Genomic DNA, 15,533 nt, shown 5'->3' on the forward strand with positions numbered 1-15,533 from the left:
AGAGATCTTGGGGGTTGTGGGGCTGGAGGAGATTACAGAGATAGGGAGGGGCGAGGCCATGGAGGGATTTGAAAACAAGGATGAGAATTTTAAAATCGAGGCAATGCTTAACCAGGAGCCAATGTAGGTCAGCGAGCACAGGGGTGATGGGTGAACGGGACTTGGTGCGAGTTAGGACACAGGCAGCAGAGTTTTGGATGACCTCAAGTTTACGTAGGGTAGAATGTGGGAGACTGGCCAGGAGTGCGTAGAGAATAGTCAAGTCTAGAGGTAACAAAGGCACCTCACCTTGTTGAGTGCAAACATTTCACACAAACTTTAAAAAAAAACTTATCTGTAAATCAATTAATATGTTCTCCATATGTGAACTTAACCTCCCATAATAAATGCAGCTGATATTGTTATGTCTTAGCAGTAACTGAATACATTGTAAATCTTAATGTAATTGTGCCTTTTATTGGTGCACTTAAATCTCCATATTTTTCTATAGAAAAGAGATGACTGTAGCAGATTTTGGGAGAGTGGTTGTGAAATTTAATCAGGGTCTGAGTTGTAGACTGTAAAAGTTCTTGTGGAGAAAACGCTGAGTAATGTTTCAAAAGAACTGTGTGTGAGAGTGTGGGGGGGGGGGGGAGGGGGACCGAGTTCCTGAGCCTGGGCGACAGTTGATGGGTCACAACTTGTTTAAGTGCCCGCCCGCCCCGAGTTAAGGGAGAAATAGGCCAGGGTTCCCGCTCGCGACTGCTATCGACATTGAGTGAGGACACAGAGGCCCACGCTCAGCTCCGACGTGATGTGATGCGATGCACGCACTCAGTACATCCACACAGACTGCTGCTGTCTTTATACACACGCATACGCAAGCACATCACACGCACTCAGGTTCGCGCACGTGCACTTGCTGTCATGCACACACTCGCTCAATGTTAATAGTCTGCAAACACCCCATTGCCATAGCAACACCAGGAGCAACGATTGCCAAATGGCTACATCACACTTCCTGAATAGTTTGCCGCTACTCGTACTTGGAAGAATGAACACTTGGGTAAGGCACCGGAAGGCCGCTGGTACCCATGTGCCCTATGCCCAGTAAAAGGGGAAGAGGAAAACTTGTAGAGGGCGCGGGGTGGAGAGGAAGCCCCTCTCCTGTTATTTGCCTGCCCCGCCCATCGTCCTTAACTGAGAATTTGGGCAGCAGCCCAGCTCCGCACTTCAGCAGCACTGTTGCCTGACGGGTGGGTTAAGATGCACGAGACCAGGTAGTGGCGACTGACTTAGAAGATAGAGTCACAGGACATTCGAGGATAGCACCATGACTGCACATGGTCTTTCTCCATGTGAGCCACCAGTCTAATCTCACTCACCCGCTCACCCCTCGTACCCTTTAAGACTTCTCTCTTTTCAGGCCAATATTTAATTTCCTATTAAAAGAATTTATGGAGTCTGTTTCAGTGATGTTTGTGGCAGAGAATTCCACATTCTAACCACCCTCTGTTTAAAGACCTTTTTTCCAGCCTCGCCTATAATTCTGACTGGTCCTGATTAACTCCAGTCTCTCCAAATGTTTAGTAATTTCATAGGAGCATAGGAACTGCTAGACGAAAAAAGACCAGGTACATCTAGTTCGCCTTCTACCATCCTGGTAGTCACATGATGCAACGATAATGGAGTTGTTGGCTTATCACAGCAATCAATCTCTTATCAATAAGCTACAACAGACCCAGACATGAGGCGAGGAAAAGCCCCAGTGGTGAAGAGCTTTGGGAACCATAGGTCCAAAGTCACCTGTTCCTCCCGAGCACGTTACACTCACCACATGTCATGTCTCAAATTACTCATGTATGTATCCCAAAATCGCGTATTCTAGACTCTAGTAAGACTAACTGGCGTTTGATTCACCGGCTGGTCCCTATTGTCCAGTTTGCTTATTTTTCTCCCTTGCTCTGGGAAAGGCAACTTGGTCTCTGCCCCCCTCCATGCTGTGCCACTCTCCACGGAGACTAAAGGAAACTGCATTAAAGGACACACAAGACACAACAGCCAGGATGGTTGCTCCTGCAAAATGGCCGACTTCTACTTGAAGCCTTCCAAACAGCCCGGATAGCTGTTGGGGCGCTAAAGTTGATGTCTGTGCCCCTAGCCTGCCTGGACATGAAGGACGCAGTATTCTGCACTCCAGCTGGCCAGCCCCGAAAACTAATTCCCCTCATTTCCCACTCCCTGAAATATCTATCCAATTCTCCTGTCATTTCTTTTATTACGCTGTTACCCATAAAGTCCTTGGGGGTAATTTTGACTTCAGGCGTTAGAATATACCAGGGGATATCGGATCATCCTCCTGCTATATACATCTCCCGATTTCCCAATGAAGTCAACGCCCGCTATCCATCTCTCCCGATTTCCCAATGAAGTCAATCACCCGCTATCTATCTCTCCCGATTTCCCAATGAAGTCAATCGCCCGCTATCCATCTCTCCCGATTTCCCATTGAAGTCAATCGCCCGCTATCCATCTCTCCCGATTTCCCAATGAAGTCAATCGCCCGCTATCTATCTCTCCCGATTTCCCATTGAAGTCAATCGCCCGCTATCCATCTCTCCCGATTTCCCAATGAAGTCAATCGCCCGCTATCTATCTCTCCCGATTTCCCAATGAAGTCAATCGCCCGCTATCCATCTCTCCCGATTTCCCAATGAAGTCAATCGCCCGCTATCTATCTCTCCCGATTTCCCATTGAAGTCAATGCAAATGAAGAATGGAAGAGATGTAGAATGGGCGGCTGATCTGATGTTGCCCATTTTACATGGTCACCCGAAGTCAGAATTACCCGCTTTAAATCTAGCCTGTCTGCGCACCTTCGCTCTCTCAAACGAGAGCTTGCGCAGCCTGGTTCTAGAGTCTGTGATGATTGCAAACATATTAGCGGACGGGGAATGAAGAGCATCAAACGTTCCTGCTGGAAAGTTTGTGTGTGTATTGGGACGTATAGCAAGGAATTGGTTGGGTTCAGCCATGTAGTCGAATAGCCTGGTCGTGCTCACCGTCCGGATTCACAAAAGAGAATGGCCATTTGGACGAGGTATTAGAGGATGCCCGGAACCCAGTGAGCCAGGGGCAGCACTTTCAGAAGAGTAGGCCAACGATTATTTAACTTTCTCAATAATAACCTTGATTCATGTTTTCATAGAATCACAGATGAGTACAACACAGGAGGCCCTTCGACCCTGCGCCGGCTCTTTCGAAGAGCAATCCAGTCAGTCCCACTCCCCCGCTCCCCCATATCCCTGCAATTTTTTCTCCTTTAAGTATTTATCCAATTCCCTTTTGAAGGCTACTATTGACTCTGCATCCACCACCCTAGCAGGCAGCGCATTCCAAATCCTAACCACTTGTTGTTTTTCCTCATGTCGCCTCTGGATTTTTGCCAATCACCTTAAATCTGTGCCATTGGAAACAGTTTCTCTTTATTTACTCTATCTAAATCTTTCATGATTTTGAACACCTCTATCAAATCTCCACTTGGCCTTCTCTGCTCTATAAGGAGAATATATTCAAGAAGGAGTTAGATATATTTCTGAAGGCTAAAGGGATCCAGGGATATGGGGAGAAAGCAGGGACAGGGTACTGAATTTGAATGATCAGCCATGATCTCAATAAATGGCGGAACAGGCTCGAGGGGCCGAATGGCCTACTCCTGCTCCTATCTTCTATGTAACCCCAGCTTCTCTGGTCGATCCACGTAACTGCATTCCCTCATCCCTGGAACCATTCTAGTAAATCTCTTTACAGCATTCATTGCAGCAGTACAGGTGCACAGCATATGAGTGGGTAGAGAGGTGATACGGAGAAGGGCTCAAGCAAAGCACAGCTGTAGTTGTTCAGTTGTTCTTGGTGCGAGGAATGCTGTGTAAAACAATGGAAGAGTTTCCTCTGGGGCAGTTGCGAGAAGTATAGCACTGCTGTCTCAACATCAGCGTGACTTTCTGACGGTCTTTGTCTGATCCAGTGGCTGTATTTTTCAGCTGCCGCCTGTGTACACTGGGCAGCCCAGTGGCAAGTCTGGGCATCGTAGAGGTGGATTCTTTGACTCGTAACAAATATAACATTAGTTATAACACTGCGCTCCTCCAATTCTGGCCTCTTGAGCATCCCCGATTTTCATCACTCCACCACTGGCGGCTGTGTCTTCAGCTGCTGAGGCCCTCAGCTCTGGAATTCCCTCCCTAAACCTCCCCGCCTCTCCAACCCTCTTCCTTTTAAGGCGCTCCTTAAAACCTACCTCTTTGACCAAGCTTTTGGTCACCTGGCCTAGTATCTCCTCATGTGGCTTGGTGTCAGATTTTGTCAGGTAACGTTGCTGTGAAGCGCCGTGGGACGTTGTGCCGTGTTAAAGCTGCTATGGAAATGCGAGCTGTTTTGCCTGGAGAGAGCATTTTGAGCTATTTAACGTTGGGGTGAAGTACAGGTGGCTGCAGGTCTGTCGCTGGTGGCAGAAAGTGATTTGAGGGAATAACAACAGAAAATGCTGGAAAAACTCAGCAGGCCAGGCAACATCCGTGGAGAGAGAAATCGAGTCAACGTTTCGGGTCGAAACCCTTCGTCAGGACTGAGAGAAAAGGCAGGAAATGAAACAAAAGGCAGTTTGGGGGCTGGGAAATGGGGGTGGGGATGAAAGAAGAGACATTAAGAGATACTCAAGGTGAGACGAGATGGTAATAGGACAGGTAAAGAAACAGACAATGGCTCTAGATGAAGTGTGAAATACGCTGGCAGAGTGAAAGACAGCTGCCATGTGGGGGGGGGGGAGAGAGAAAAAAAGGAAAACTCACAAACCAAAAGTGTGGATAAAAAATATAAAAATATGATAGGGGCCGAGGTTATGATCTGAAATTGTTGAACTCGATATCGAATCCGGAAGGCTGTAAAGTGCCTAATCGGAAGATGAGGTGCTGTTCCGCGAGCTTACGGTGAGCTTCCGTGGAACAATGCAAGAGGCCGCGGACGGTGAGGTCTGAGATGGAATGGTGAATTGAAGCTCGGGGTCACCCTTACGGACTGAACGGAGGTGTTCCGCAAAGTGGTCACCCAATCTGCGTTTGTAGAGGAGACTGCATTGTGAGCAGCGAATACAGTATACTAGATTGCAAGAAGTACAAGTAAATCGCTGTTTCACCTGGAAATTTGAGTGATTTGAGGGGTGTGTCTCTGCAGTAAAGTACACTGGCTTAAATGTGAGTCTTTTCCCCTGCTAGTGGGTCTTCCGTGGTGTTGCTCACAGTAAGTCGGATCATGCAATCTTTTCTAAGGACTAGTGTGTTATGCAGCGTAATACACAAGCTAGTACAAAGAAGGTTCACTCGGTTAATCCGGGGGATGAGGGGATGGACATATGAGGAGAGGTTGAGTAGATTGGGACTCTACTCATTGGAGTTCAGAAGAATGAGAGGCGATCTTATTGAAACATATAAGATTGTGAAGGGGTTGGATCGGGTGGATGCGGGGGAGGATGTTCCCGATGATGGGTGAAACTAGAACTAGGGGGCATAGTCTTAGAATAAGGGGCTGCTCTTTCAAAACTGAGATGAGGAGGAACTACTTCACTTAGAGGGTGGTAGGTCCATGGAATATGCTGCCCCAAAAAGCTGTAGAAGCTACATCATTACATAAATTTAAAACAGAAATAGACAGTTTCCTAGAAGTAAAGGGAATTAAGGGTTACGGGGAGCGGGCAGGAATTTGGACATGAGTCTAGGTTCGGATCGGTCATGGCTCTGTGGGTAGCGGAGCGGGCCCAGGGGCCGTGTAGCCTGATCTTGCTCCTATTTCGTGTGTCTAATTCTGTTAGATGCAGGAGATGGTTCTGTGATAGTGGATTGGTGGTTAGGATCAGATCAGCCATGATCTTATTGAATGGCGGAGCAGGCTCGAGGGGCCGATTGGCCTACTCCTGCTCCTATTTCTTATGTTCTTATTATATTTGCCACCTTAGAGCAGTTTCCCTTTAAAAGCCGAAAGGTTCAGTGAACACAGGCTCAGGCCAACCAGAGTTTAATTGTTGGTCGGTCGGGGAACCTTTGCAGATTGGAACGCACTCGTCAGTTTCAGGCTGCAGGTCAGAAGCACACAGCGTTTCAATATTGCTTTGCATCTTAAATGTGACGTCCTGGATGTGTTAGATGTGCACTTTATAAAATAAGTAGTAAACCAGCACCCCTGACAGGCCCCCGTCTGCCCTCTCGGGTGGACATAAAAGATCCCATGGCACTATGCGAAGAAGTGCAGGGGAGTCCTGGCTAATCCATCGCGCGACCAGCATCACTAAAAAAACAGATTATCTGGTTATTATCACATTGCTGTTTGTGGGAGCTTGCTGTGTGCAAAATGGCTGCCGCGTTTCCTACATTACAACAGTGACTACACTTCAAAAAGTACTTCATTGGCTGTAACGTACTTTGGGACGTCCTGAGGTTGTGAGAGGCGCTGTAGAAATGCAAGTCTTTCTTTCTACTTGTAAAAATATAACGTGAAACAGTACAAATGATGGGGGAAAAAAATCTCGGATCTGAAATAAACCGGATGTTCTGGAATTACAGCAGGTCTATCAGCACGTCAGAGAGAAAGGACACTGTTGTATGTGGAGACCCTTCCAGTTAGGAACATTCGGAACAGAGTAAGTCATTCAGCCCCTCCGGCCTGCTCCGCGATTCCATCAGATCATAGCTGATCAGCAGCTCCATTTTCCTGTCTTTGCTCCGTATCCCTTGACACCCTTACCTAACGGGCGGTTCTGACGAAGCATCTGCCTGAAACATGAACTCGTTTACTTTTTTTCCTTCAGATGCCGACTGAACTGTTTCGTATTTCCAGCATTTTCTGCTTCCCATTTTTCCAGTATTTGTGGCCGTAAAATCTCAGATCTGGCTGCTTGCAGTTCTGGACGGTGCCACCGGGTGATGCTGTTTCTCCAGAAATGGTTGTGTTTTTTTACTGATGCGAGGGTGAAAGGAGCGGGAGGCGGATTGCGTCTCGGGTTAGGTTGTGGATGTTGTGCTAGGGCAGGGAAGCATTCGATCACCAATTCACTGTACTGCATACGGGGAGATTTGATCAAGCGCTTGGGCAGGTGTTACCATTCAGTGGCATTGCTCTTCCCCAGTGACTTTAAAATTATACGGAAAAATAAAAAAGACTTCCATTTCTATAGCACCTTTCACAACCCCAGGATGCCCCAAAACGCTTTACAGCCAATGAAGTACTTTTTGAAGTGTAGTCACTGTTGTAATGTAGGAAACGCAGCAGACAATTTGCGCACAGCAAGCTCCCACAAACAACAATGTGATAATGAACAGCTAATCTGATTTTTAGTGATGTTGGTTGAGGGATAAATATTGGCCCAGGACACCGGGGAGAACTCCCCTGCTCCTCTTCGAAATAATGCCATGGGATCTTTTACATCACCTGAGAGCGCAGACGGGGCCTCGGTTTAATGTCTCATCCGAAAGACGGCACCTCCGACCGTGCACAGTTTTGGTTTCCTTATCTAAGGAAGGATATACTTGCCTTAGAGGCGGTGCAACGAAGGTTCACTAGATTGATTCCTGGGATGAGAGGGCTGTCCTATGATGAGAGATTGTGTAGAATGGGCCGATACTCTCTGGAGTTTAGAAGAATGAGAGGTGATCTCATTGAAACATACAAGATTTTGGAGGGGATTGACAGGGTAGATGCTGAGAGGTTGTTTCCCCTGGCTGGAGAGTCTAGAACTAGGGGCATAATCTCAGGATAAGGGGTTGGCCATTTAAGACTGAGATGAGGAGGAATTTCTTCACTCCGAGGGTTGTGAATCTTTGGAATTCTCTGCCCCAGAGGGCTGTGAATGCTGAGTCTTTGAGTATATTCAAGGCTGAGATCGATAGATTTTTGGACTCTAGGGGAATCAAGGGATATAGAGATCGGGCGGGAAAGTGGGGTTGAGATCGATGATCAGCCATGATTTTATTGAATGGCGGAGCAGGCTCGAGGGGCCGTGTGGCCTACTCCTGCTCCTATTTCTTATGTTTATGTTGCTATGTTCTTATGCAGCTCTCCCTCGGTACTGCACTGAAGTGTCAGCCTAGATTTTGTGCTCAAGTCTCTGGAGTGGGACTTGAACCCACGACCTTCTGACTCAGAAGAGAGTGTTGCCCACTGCGCCACGGCTGACACTTATTAAAGGGTTCGATGTTTCCACTTGTGGGGGAGACCAGAACTAAAGGTGATCAATATAAAATAGTCACTAATAAATCCATTAGGGAATTCGGGAGAAACCGTTTTACCCAGAGTGTGGTGAGAATGTGGAACTCGCGACAACAACAACAGCAGCAGCTTGGTGCCTTTAACATAGTAAAAGATCCCAAGGTGCTTCACAGGAGTGTTATAAGACAAAAGTTTGACACCGAGCCATAAAGAGAAATTAGGGCAGGTGACCAAAAAGCTTGGGCAAAGAGGTAGGTTTTAAGGAGCGTCTTAAAGGAGGAGAGAGAGGCGGAGAGGTTTAGGGAGGGAATTCCAGAGCTTAGGGCCCAGGCACGGCCGCTGATGGTTGAGCGATTTATAATCAGGGATGCTCAAGAGGACAGAATTTGAGGATTGCAGATATCTCTGGGGGCAGGGGTGGTTGTGGGGCTGGAGGAGACTACAGAGATTTCTGATATGCTGTCAGCTGTGGCTCAGTGGGTAGCACTCTCGCTGCTGAGTCAGAAGGCCGTGGGTTCAAGTCTCGCTCCAGGAATTCAGCATGTAATCCAGGCTGACGCTCCAGGTGCAGTACTGAGGGAGCGCTGCACTGTCGGAGGTGCCGTCTTTCAGATGAGGCGTTAAACCGAGGCCCCGTCTGCTCTCTCAGGTGGATGTAAAAGATCCCATGGGCACTATTTCGAAGAAGAGCAGGGGGAGTTTGAAGTGGTTGGGGCAAATAGCAGTGATGCTGTTAAGGGGAAGCTAGATAAGCACATGAGGGGCAAAGGAATAGAAGGCTGTGTTGATGGGGTTAGATGAAGTAGGGTGGGAGGAGGCTTGTGTGGAGCATAAACGCCAGCATAGACCAGTTGGGCCGAATGGCCTGTTTCTGTGCTGTAAATTCGATGTAATGTCTCAGCCTTGGTTGGTACTGGGCCATCAGTCCCCTGTTCGATTCCCGCTCCTCCGCGGGTTAGCTGATCTCAACCCCACCGTGGGAAAGGCCTGGCAGTTGGCGTCCGCCTTCCAATGTGCCCCCCACGCACCCCGGGCAAGGGGACGAATCGGTCAGCGTTCCCGCTCCCGACGGTCGTTCATTGACCTGTGCTGGAAAGTCTGCGCGTGGATGTCAGACGGGGACAGGAGCGCGCTTGGCTGTGATGCCTTCCACAGTCAAATAACCACGCCCTGGCACGTGAAGAGCTGAGCGAGGTACTGGTGAGCTACTGGTGCAGCCGTAATCCAGCGTGAATCGAGCATTCGGAGGTAAGAGGGGTCGGAGAGGGAATGAGAAGTGGCAGTGGTTGACTGAGACCCTTTAACCAGCTCTCCGCCCAGGCTGGGGAGAGGTGCAGAGCCTCGGAAACCTGAAGAAAGAAAGATTAGGGATATAAAATGATAACTATAAAAGAAAAGAAAGAACTTGTATTTCTATAGCGCCTTTCACGACCTCGGGACGTCCCTAAGCACTTTTTGAAGTGTAGTCACTGTTGTCATGTAGGAAACTCAGCAGACAATTTGCACACTGCAAGCTCCCACAAACAGCCATGTGATAATGACCAGATCATCTGTTTTAGTGATGTTGATTGAGGGATAAATATTGGCCAGGACACCGAGGATAACTTCCCTGCTCTTCAAAATAGTGCCGTGGGATCTTTTACGCCCACCTGAGAGAGCAGACGGCACCTCCGACAGTGCAGCGCTCCCTCAGTACTGCGCTGGGAGCGTTAGCCTAGATTACGGGCTGAATTCCTGGAGTGGGACCGGAACCCACGAGCTCCTGTATCAGCAGCGAGAATGCAACCCACTGACACCATATCAGAAAACCCTCCATCATTTGCAAGCGTTTCCCATTGTTAGAAATGAAATCAGTTAAGATAAAATATCGCCTACTAATGGCCAACTGGCAGAGCCTCAGGGCACTTTCAAGCCCCGAACAATGAGCCTTGGCTGCCCTCGGATACTTGACTCTGGGCCTGCCTGTTTAAAGTGCATCCGTAGGTGAGCGAACAACGGGACACAGGCAGGTGTTGCAGCATTAAGCTCAGGAATTCGAGGCAGCAGCCAGCAGCTGTCGGATGAGGCGAAATGAAGTGAAAAGAAAAAGACGAGAGAAAGTGTCTTTGGATTCAAGTCCCACTCCGGGAATTGAACACACAATCCAGGCTGACACTCCTGTGCAGTACTGAGGGAGCGCTGCACTATTGGAAGTGCCGTCTTTCAGATGAGATGTTAAACCGGATGGATGTAAGGGATCCCATGGCACTATTTTGAAGAAGAACAGGGGAGTTGGTGTCCAATAGTTATCCCTTAACAAACATCTAAAACAGAAATCTCAAAAAGGTCTTCACCCAAACTTTTAACCTGTCCTCAGATTCTGACAGAGCTGCTGTGTATTTCCAGCATCTTTTTTATGTTAAAAGTCTGGTATCGAAAATCGCACACAAAGTGATAATGACAGTGGACAGAGTGACTTACCTTGGAGAGGGTGCAGAGGAGATCTACTAGAATAGCACCAGGGATGAGGGACTTCAGTTATGTGGGGAGACTGGAGAAGCTGGGATTGTTCTCCTTGGAGCAGAGAAGGTTAAGGAGAGATTTAGTAGAGACGTTCAAAATCATGAAGGGTTTTGTTAGAGTAAATAAGGAGAAACTGTTTCCACTGGCAGGAGGGTCGGCAACCAGAGGACACAGATTCTGACGGAAGGTCACAGACCTGAAACGTTAACTCTGTTTCTCTTTTCACAGATGCTGCCTGACCTGCTGGAGTATTTCCAGCATTTTCTGTTTTTATTTCAGATTTAAAATAATTGGCAAAAAAGCTAGGGGAGGGGAGATGTGGAGAATTGTTTTTACGCAGCGAGTTGTTGTGATCTGGAACGCGCTGCCTGAAAGGGCGGTGGAAGCAGATTCAACAGTAACTTTCAAAAGGGAGTTGGATAAAAATTTACAGAGCTATGGGGAAGAGCAGGGGAGTGGGACTAATTGGAAAGCTCTTTCAAAGAGCCGGCACAGGCACGATGGGTGGAGCGGCCTCCTCCTGTGCAGTGCGATTCTATGCCTGCTGAGCAGTTTACACTGTGTGCTGAGTCCTGTGTGCGTTCTCTCTGAAAATGCCCCCTTTCTTTCCAGTCTGTAAGAGCTGCATCGTGAAGTATCTGCAGACCAGCAAATACTGCCCAATGTGCAACATCAAAATCCACGAGACGCAGCCTCTACTCAACCTGAAGCTCGATCGAGTGATGCAGGACATTGTCTACAAACTAGTGCCAGGTCTACAGGAGAGTAAGTTCATTCACCGGCTAACCACCAGTGGCTTGTGTACACCAGCCCCTCCGGCCTAGAGGTCAGAGGCTGTGTGTGGCGGACCCTCAGTCAGTTATGGCGTAGAGAGGGTAAATTCTAAATGTACCACTTCAACACTTGGCCGGATAATGGGGTCGGAGGCAATGTTCGCGCTAAGCTGAGCTTTGTTCTGTGCGGCCTGTTTATTTTAATGCGTGATCCCTTTAAATTTCTCTGCATGCTCTATTCACAATGTAAAAGCCAGTGAGCGGCCTGCGCGGGAACTTTGCGATTACCGCGCAGCCGTGCACCTTAGCTGGGACATTGGTCAGAGGTCACAAGTATAGACCAGCGGAAATAAGTTTGTCAGATTTCAAAAGCAACTATAACGTGCAAAGAGTGATAAATATCTGGATTAATGGGCTGGGGGAGGGGATGGGGAGCAGAGATGGAGGCCAGTGTTCCTGCTGGCCTCCCCACCAGTGCCAGTCCGGGAGCAGCGGTCCGAGAGTTGCGCTATTTTCCATTCTGGGCCATTAACACGGCCTGGGGGCTCCTCAGCACCTGGCAGGGCCTGCAGCTGCATTCCCGCCTGCCGCCCATGGAGGCCTCTCGCTGTGCAGGCCCAGCTCTGCGCTCTCGTCTCCCCCAACGGCACAATGTATGGGTAGGCTGGAGGTGGGGCAGGGATCCAGGAATAAGGGTAGACTGTTAGATGCTGGTCTGGGAGAGTCGGTGTACTGGAGGGACGAGCTTTGTTAGGCCGCACGGCCTTTCCACTTCTCTTACAGTCGTCACCTGATTAGATTTGCCGTGTTGACTCCCCCTGCCTTCCTCCCCCAGGGGCAGGGAGCTGTCACAAAGCAGTGCCATTCATGACTCTGTGACTCTCGGGCTCCCTTCAGCAGAGATACTGATTCCCTTGAGATGGGCTCCTGTCTGTGAGAATGCCACCTGGTTTATATTCTGTATAACGAGGCATTAATCCCCCCCCGCCCCCGTCCAATTCCACAATGCCGCTTAAACTGTATGAAATGTGTTACCTTTTACAGGTGAAGAGAAGCGAATCCGAGAATTCTATCAGTCTCGAGGATTGGACAGGGTCATCCAACCAGTTAATGAAGGTATGGAATAGAGAGACGGACCGTGGCTGCTTTTACTGCGCAGGGCTTGGGCCAGAGTATAGTACACACTCACGACCGCACACTGCAGCCAGTCAAATGTTGCGCTATAACCGGGGACTCATTGGGCAGGCTTTTCATTGGGCCGTGGAGGCGGGACTGGAGGCGTGTGGGGGGGTTAAAATCCCGAAATCGGGGGTCCCAACCCGCCTCCATGCCAGTTGCAAAGGAGGCGGGTGCCCGCCTCGCACTGGGACCCGCCTCCCCGAGGCGGGAAGGGGATTAGTGCCAATTAAGTGCCTGTTAACAGGCAGTTTTTAGCCTAATCCCTATTTTGAATGTTGAAGTGTGGGATTCCCGATGGCTCCAAACCATGCCAAGTTAGAGGAGGCGGACCGCCGGGCTGAAGGGCTTGGAGAGTTCGAGATGTCTGGTGTTCAGGTGAGTGATGGGTGCATGAGTGCAAAGGTAAGTGTGTTTGGTGTGTGTAAAGTGTTTCGGGAGTCCCTCATCTCACCGGCACAGAAAGCAGAATGGCTGCGAGCTGTCAAAAATTGCAGCATTCAGCTTTCTGTTCCGGGGAGATCTCTAAATCATCCTGAGAGGAAGGAATTAACTTGGAGTACTTCAAACAGCTGTCAAACGCTGATATTTCATCTGACAAAAGGTCTTGACAGATGAAATATCAATCTGTGATGTCACCTGTTGCCGGGTGGCCCTTAATTGGCCTGCTGAGCGGGATCAACAAGGTCAATCAAGTCTAAATCGTGGGGGTTGGCTAGAACTCAATGGAGGCGGGACTACATCCCCGAAAGTTGTAGTCCCACCTCCTACCCGACTCAATGAAAATCCAGCCCATTAACTGCGCAATGCTGTCTTGTCTTTGGTCCCCCCCTCCACCCCTGGGTTGGGTCTGTGGCCTGACTTTGCCTCGGGTGCTGACGCAGCGATACCTGGGCCGGTGGTACTTCAGTACAGGCACTGGCTTGTAAAGGTGCACGTGTATAGCCATCGGGTGAGGATAGGCATTGCCAACCCTCCAGGCTTGCCCTGGAGTCTCCAGGAATTGAAGATTAATCTCCTGGACACTGCTGCGAGGAAAAACCCAGCAGGAAAATCAAACCTTGACCATCACAATTAAAAGTTTTTTCCCCTCTTAGACCAGTAGACCTGGAACCGACATCAGATCCTGCATAGCCAATAAAAAAGCTCAGATATGGCTGACCTCCAACCTGAACATAGCCCCATGTCGATAAATCATTGAGTTTTTAGATTGTCACAAATTTTAATACTGAGCATTTTTACTCGGTATTAGTGCCCGGGGTAGGTACACACACCGACTCGAGATACAGGCACCAGGAATATCATAGGGGAAGGGGGCATTTAAAAACATTGTATTACGGGGGCAATGGGAAAGGCTGTTTGATGGGACGAAAGGTCGTGCGATTAAACCTCCAGGAATATGATCAGCAAGAGTTGGCAACCCTACCCGCTCCAAATAATAGGCCTGCTAACAACAACCTGTGCACAAAGTCTACCACTGAACACCCGCCCCCTCGCCAGCACATCACCCCCCCGCCTCCCCTTATTCCAGTCCTGAGCTGAAATTAAATGGGACTGTCCTGGGAGAGCGCACTACTCCCCTCAGATCGCAAGCCGCTTGCAATTTTTTTTCTTTTTATAAGATGAATGAATGCTGTTTTCCTCGGCCCTCCCCAGGGCCTTCCTTCAATATTAAAAAGGCTGCGATTATTGCCTCCGTCTTTTGTTTTCTGGTCACACACGCACACACCCGAACATTTCCCATCGGGTCACCGTGCTGGCAGCCATGATTAGTGCGTCAGCCAGTTTTGAATATTGCTACCTCCTTCCCCCCAGTGTTCCCTTCGAAGGCGCTGACACTTGGGACGGGTGGGAAACATAGAAACATAGAAGATAGGAGCAGGAGTAGGCCATTCGGCCCCTCGAGCCTGCTCCACCATTTAATGAGATCATGGCTGATCATCCAAATTCAGTACCCTGTCCCTGCCTTCTCCCCATATCCCTTGATCCCTTTAGACTTAAGAAATATATCTAACTCCTTCTTGAATATATTTAATGAACTGGCCTCCACCGCCCTCTGTGATAGAGAATTCCACAGGTTCACCACTCTCTGGGTGAAGAAATTCCTCCTCATCTCAGTCCTAAATGGCTTACCCCTTATCCTTAGACTGTGACCCCTGGTTCTGGACTCCGCGGCCATTGGAAACATCCTTCCTGCATCTAGTCTGGCCAGGCCTGACAGAATTTTATAGGTTTCGATGAGATCCCCTCTCAATCTTCTAAACTCCAGTGAGTATAAGCCCAATCGACACAATCTCTCCTCATACGTCATTCCAGCCATCCCAGGTATCAGCCTGGTGAATCTTCGCTGCACTCCTTCCATGGCAAGAACGTCCTTCCTCAGATAAGGCGACCAAAACTGCACACAATACTCAAGGTGCGGTCTCACCAAGGCCCTGTACAACTGCAGCAAGACATCCTTGTTCCTGTACTCGAACCCTCTTGCTACGAAGGCCAACATACCATTTGCCTTAACCGCCTGCTGCACCTGCATGTTTGCCTTCAGCGACTGGTGCACAAGAACACCCAGGTCTCTTTGCACTTCCCCTTCTCCCAATCTATTGCCATTCAAATAATAATCTGCCTTCCTGTTTTTGCCACCAAAGTGGATAACCTCACATTTATCCACATTATAGTGCATTTGCCATGTTTCTGCCCAATCACCCAACCTGTCCAAATCGTACTGGAGTTTCACGACATCCTCCTCCCACCCAGCTTTGTGTCGTCTGCAAATTTGGAGATATTGCATCCTATTCCCTCGTCCAGATCATTAATATATATTGTGAACAGCTGAGGTCCTAGGACCGA

The 15,533-nt window shown here is 48.8% G+C and overlaps 1 protein-coding gene across 2 annotated transcripts in view; it reads left to right on the forward strand.

Annotated features, from left to right (window-relative positions):
• The window catches only part of pcgf1 (polycomb group ring finger 1), a 65,531-nt gene that overhangs the window by 12,676 nt on the left and 37,322 nt on the right, over nucleotides 1–15,533 (forward strand). For both annotated transcript variants that reach the window (XM_085975848.1, XM_085975855.1), the window contains exons 3-4: nucleotides 11,350–11,502; nucleotides 12,555–12,626. In XM_085975848.1, coding sequence (XP_085831974.1) covers nucleotides 11,350–11,502; nucleotides 12,555–12,626 — 225 coding nt within the window. The remainder of the gene's footprint in view (nucleotides 1–11,349; nucleotides 11,503–12,554; nucleotides 12,627–15,533) is intronic.

Source organism: Somniosus microcephalus, chromosome 2, assembly GCF_052327205.1.
Source record: "Somniosus microcephalus isolate GS21.2 chromosome 2, FLI_Smic_1.0, whole genome shotgun sequence".
NCBI classification, from domain to species: domain Eukaryota; kingdom Metazoa; phylum Chordata; class Chondrichthyes; order Squaliformes; family Somniosidae; genus Somniosus; species Somniosus microcephalus.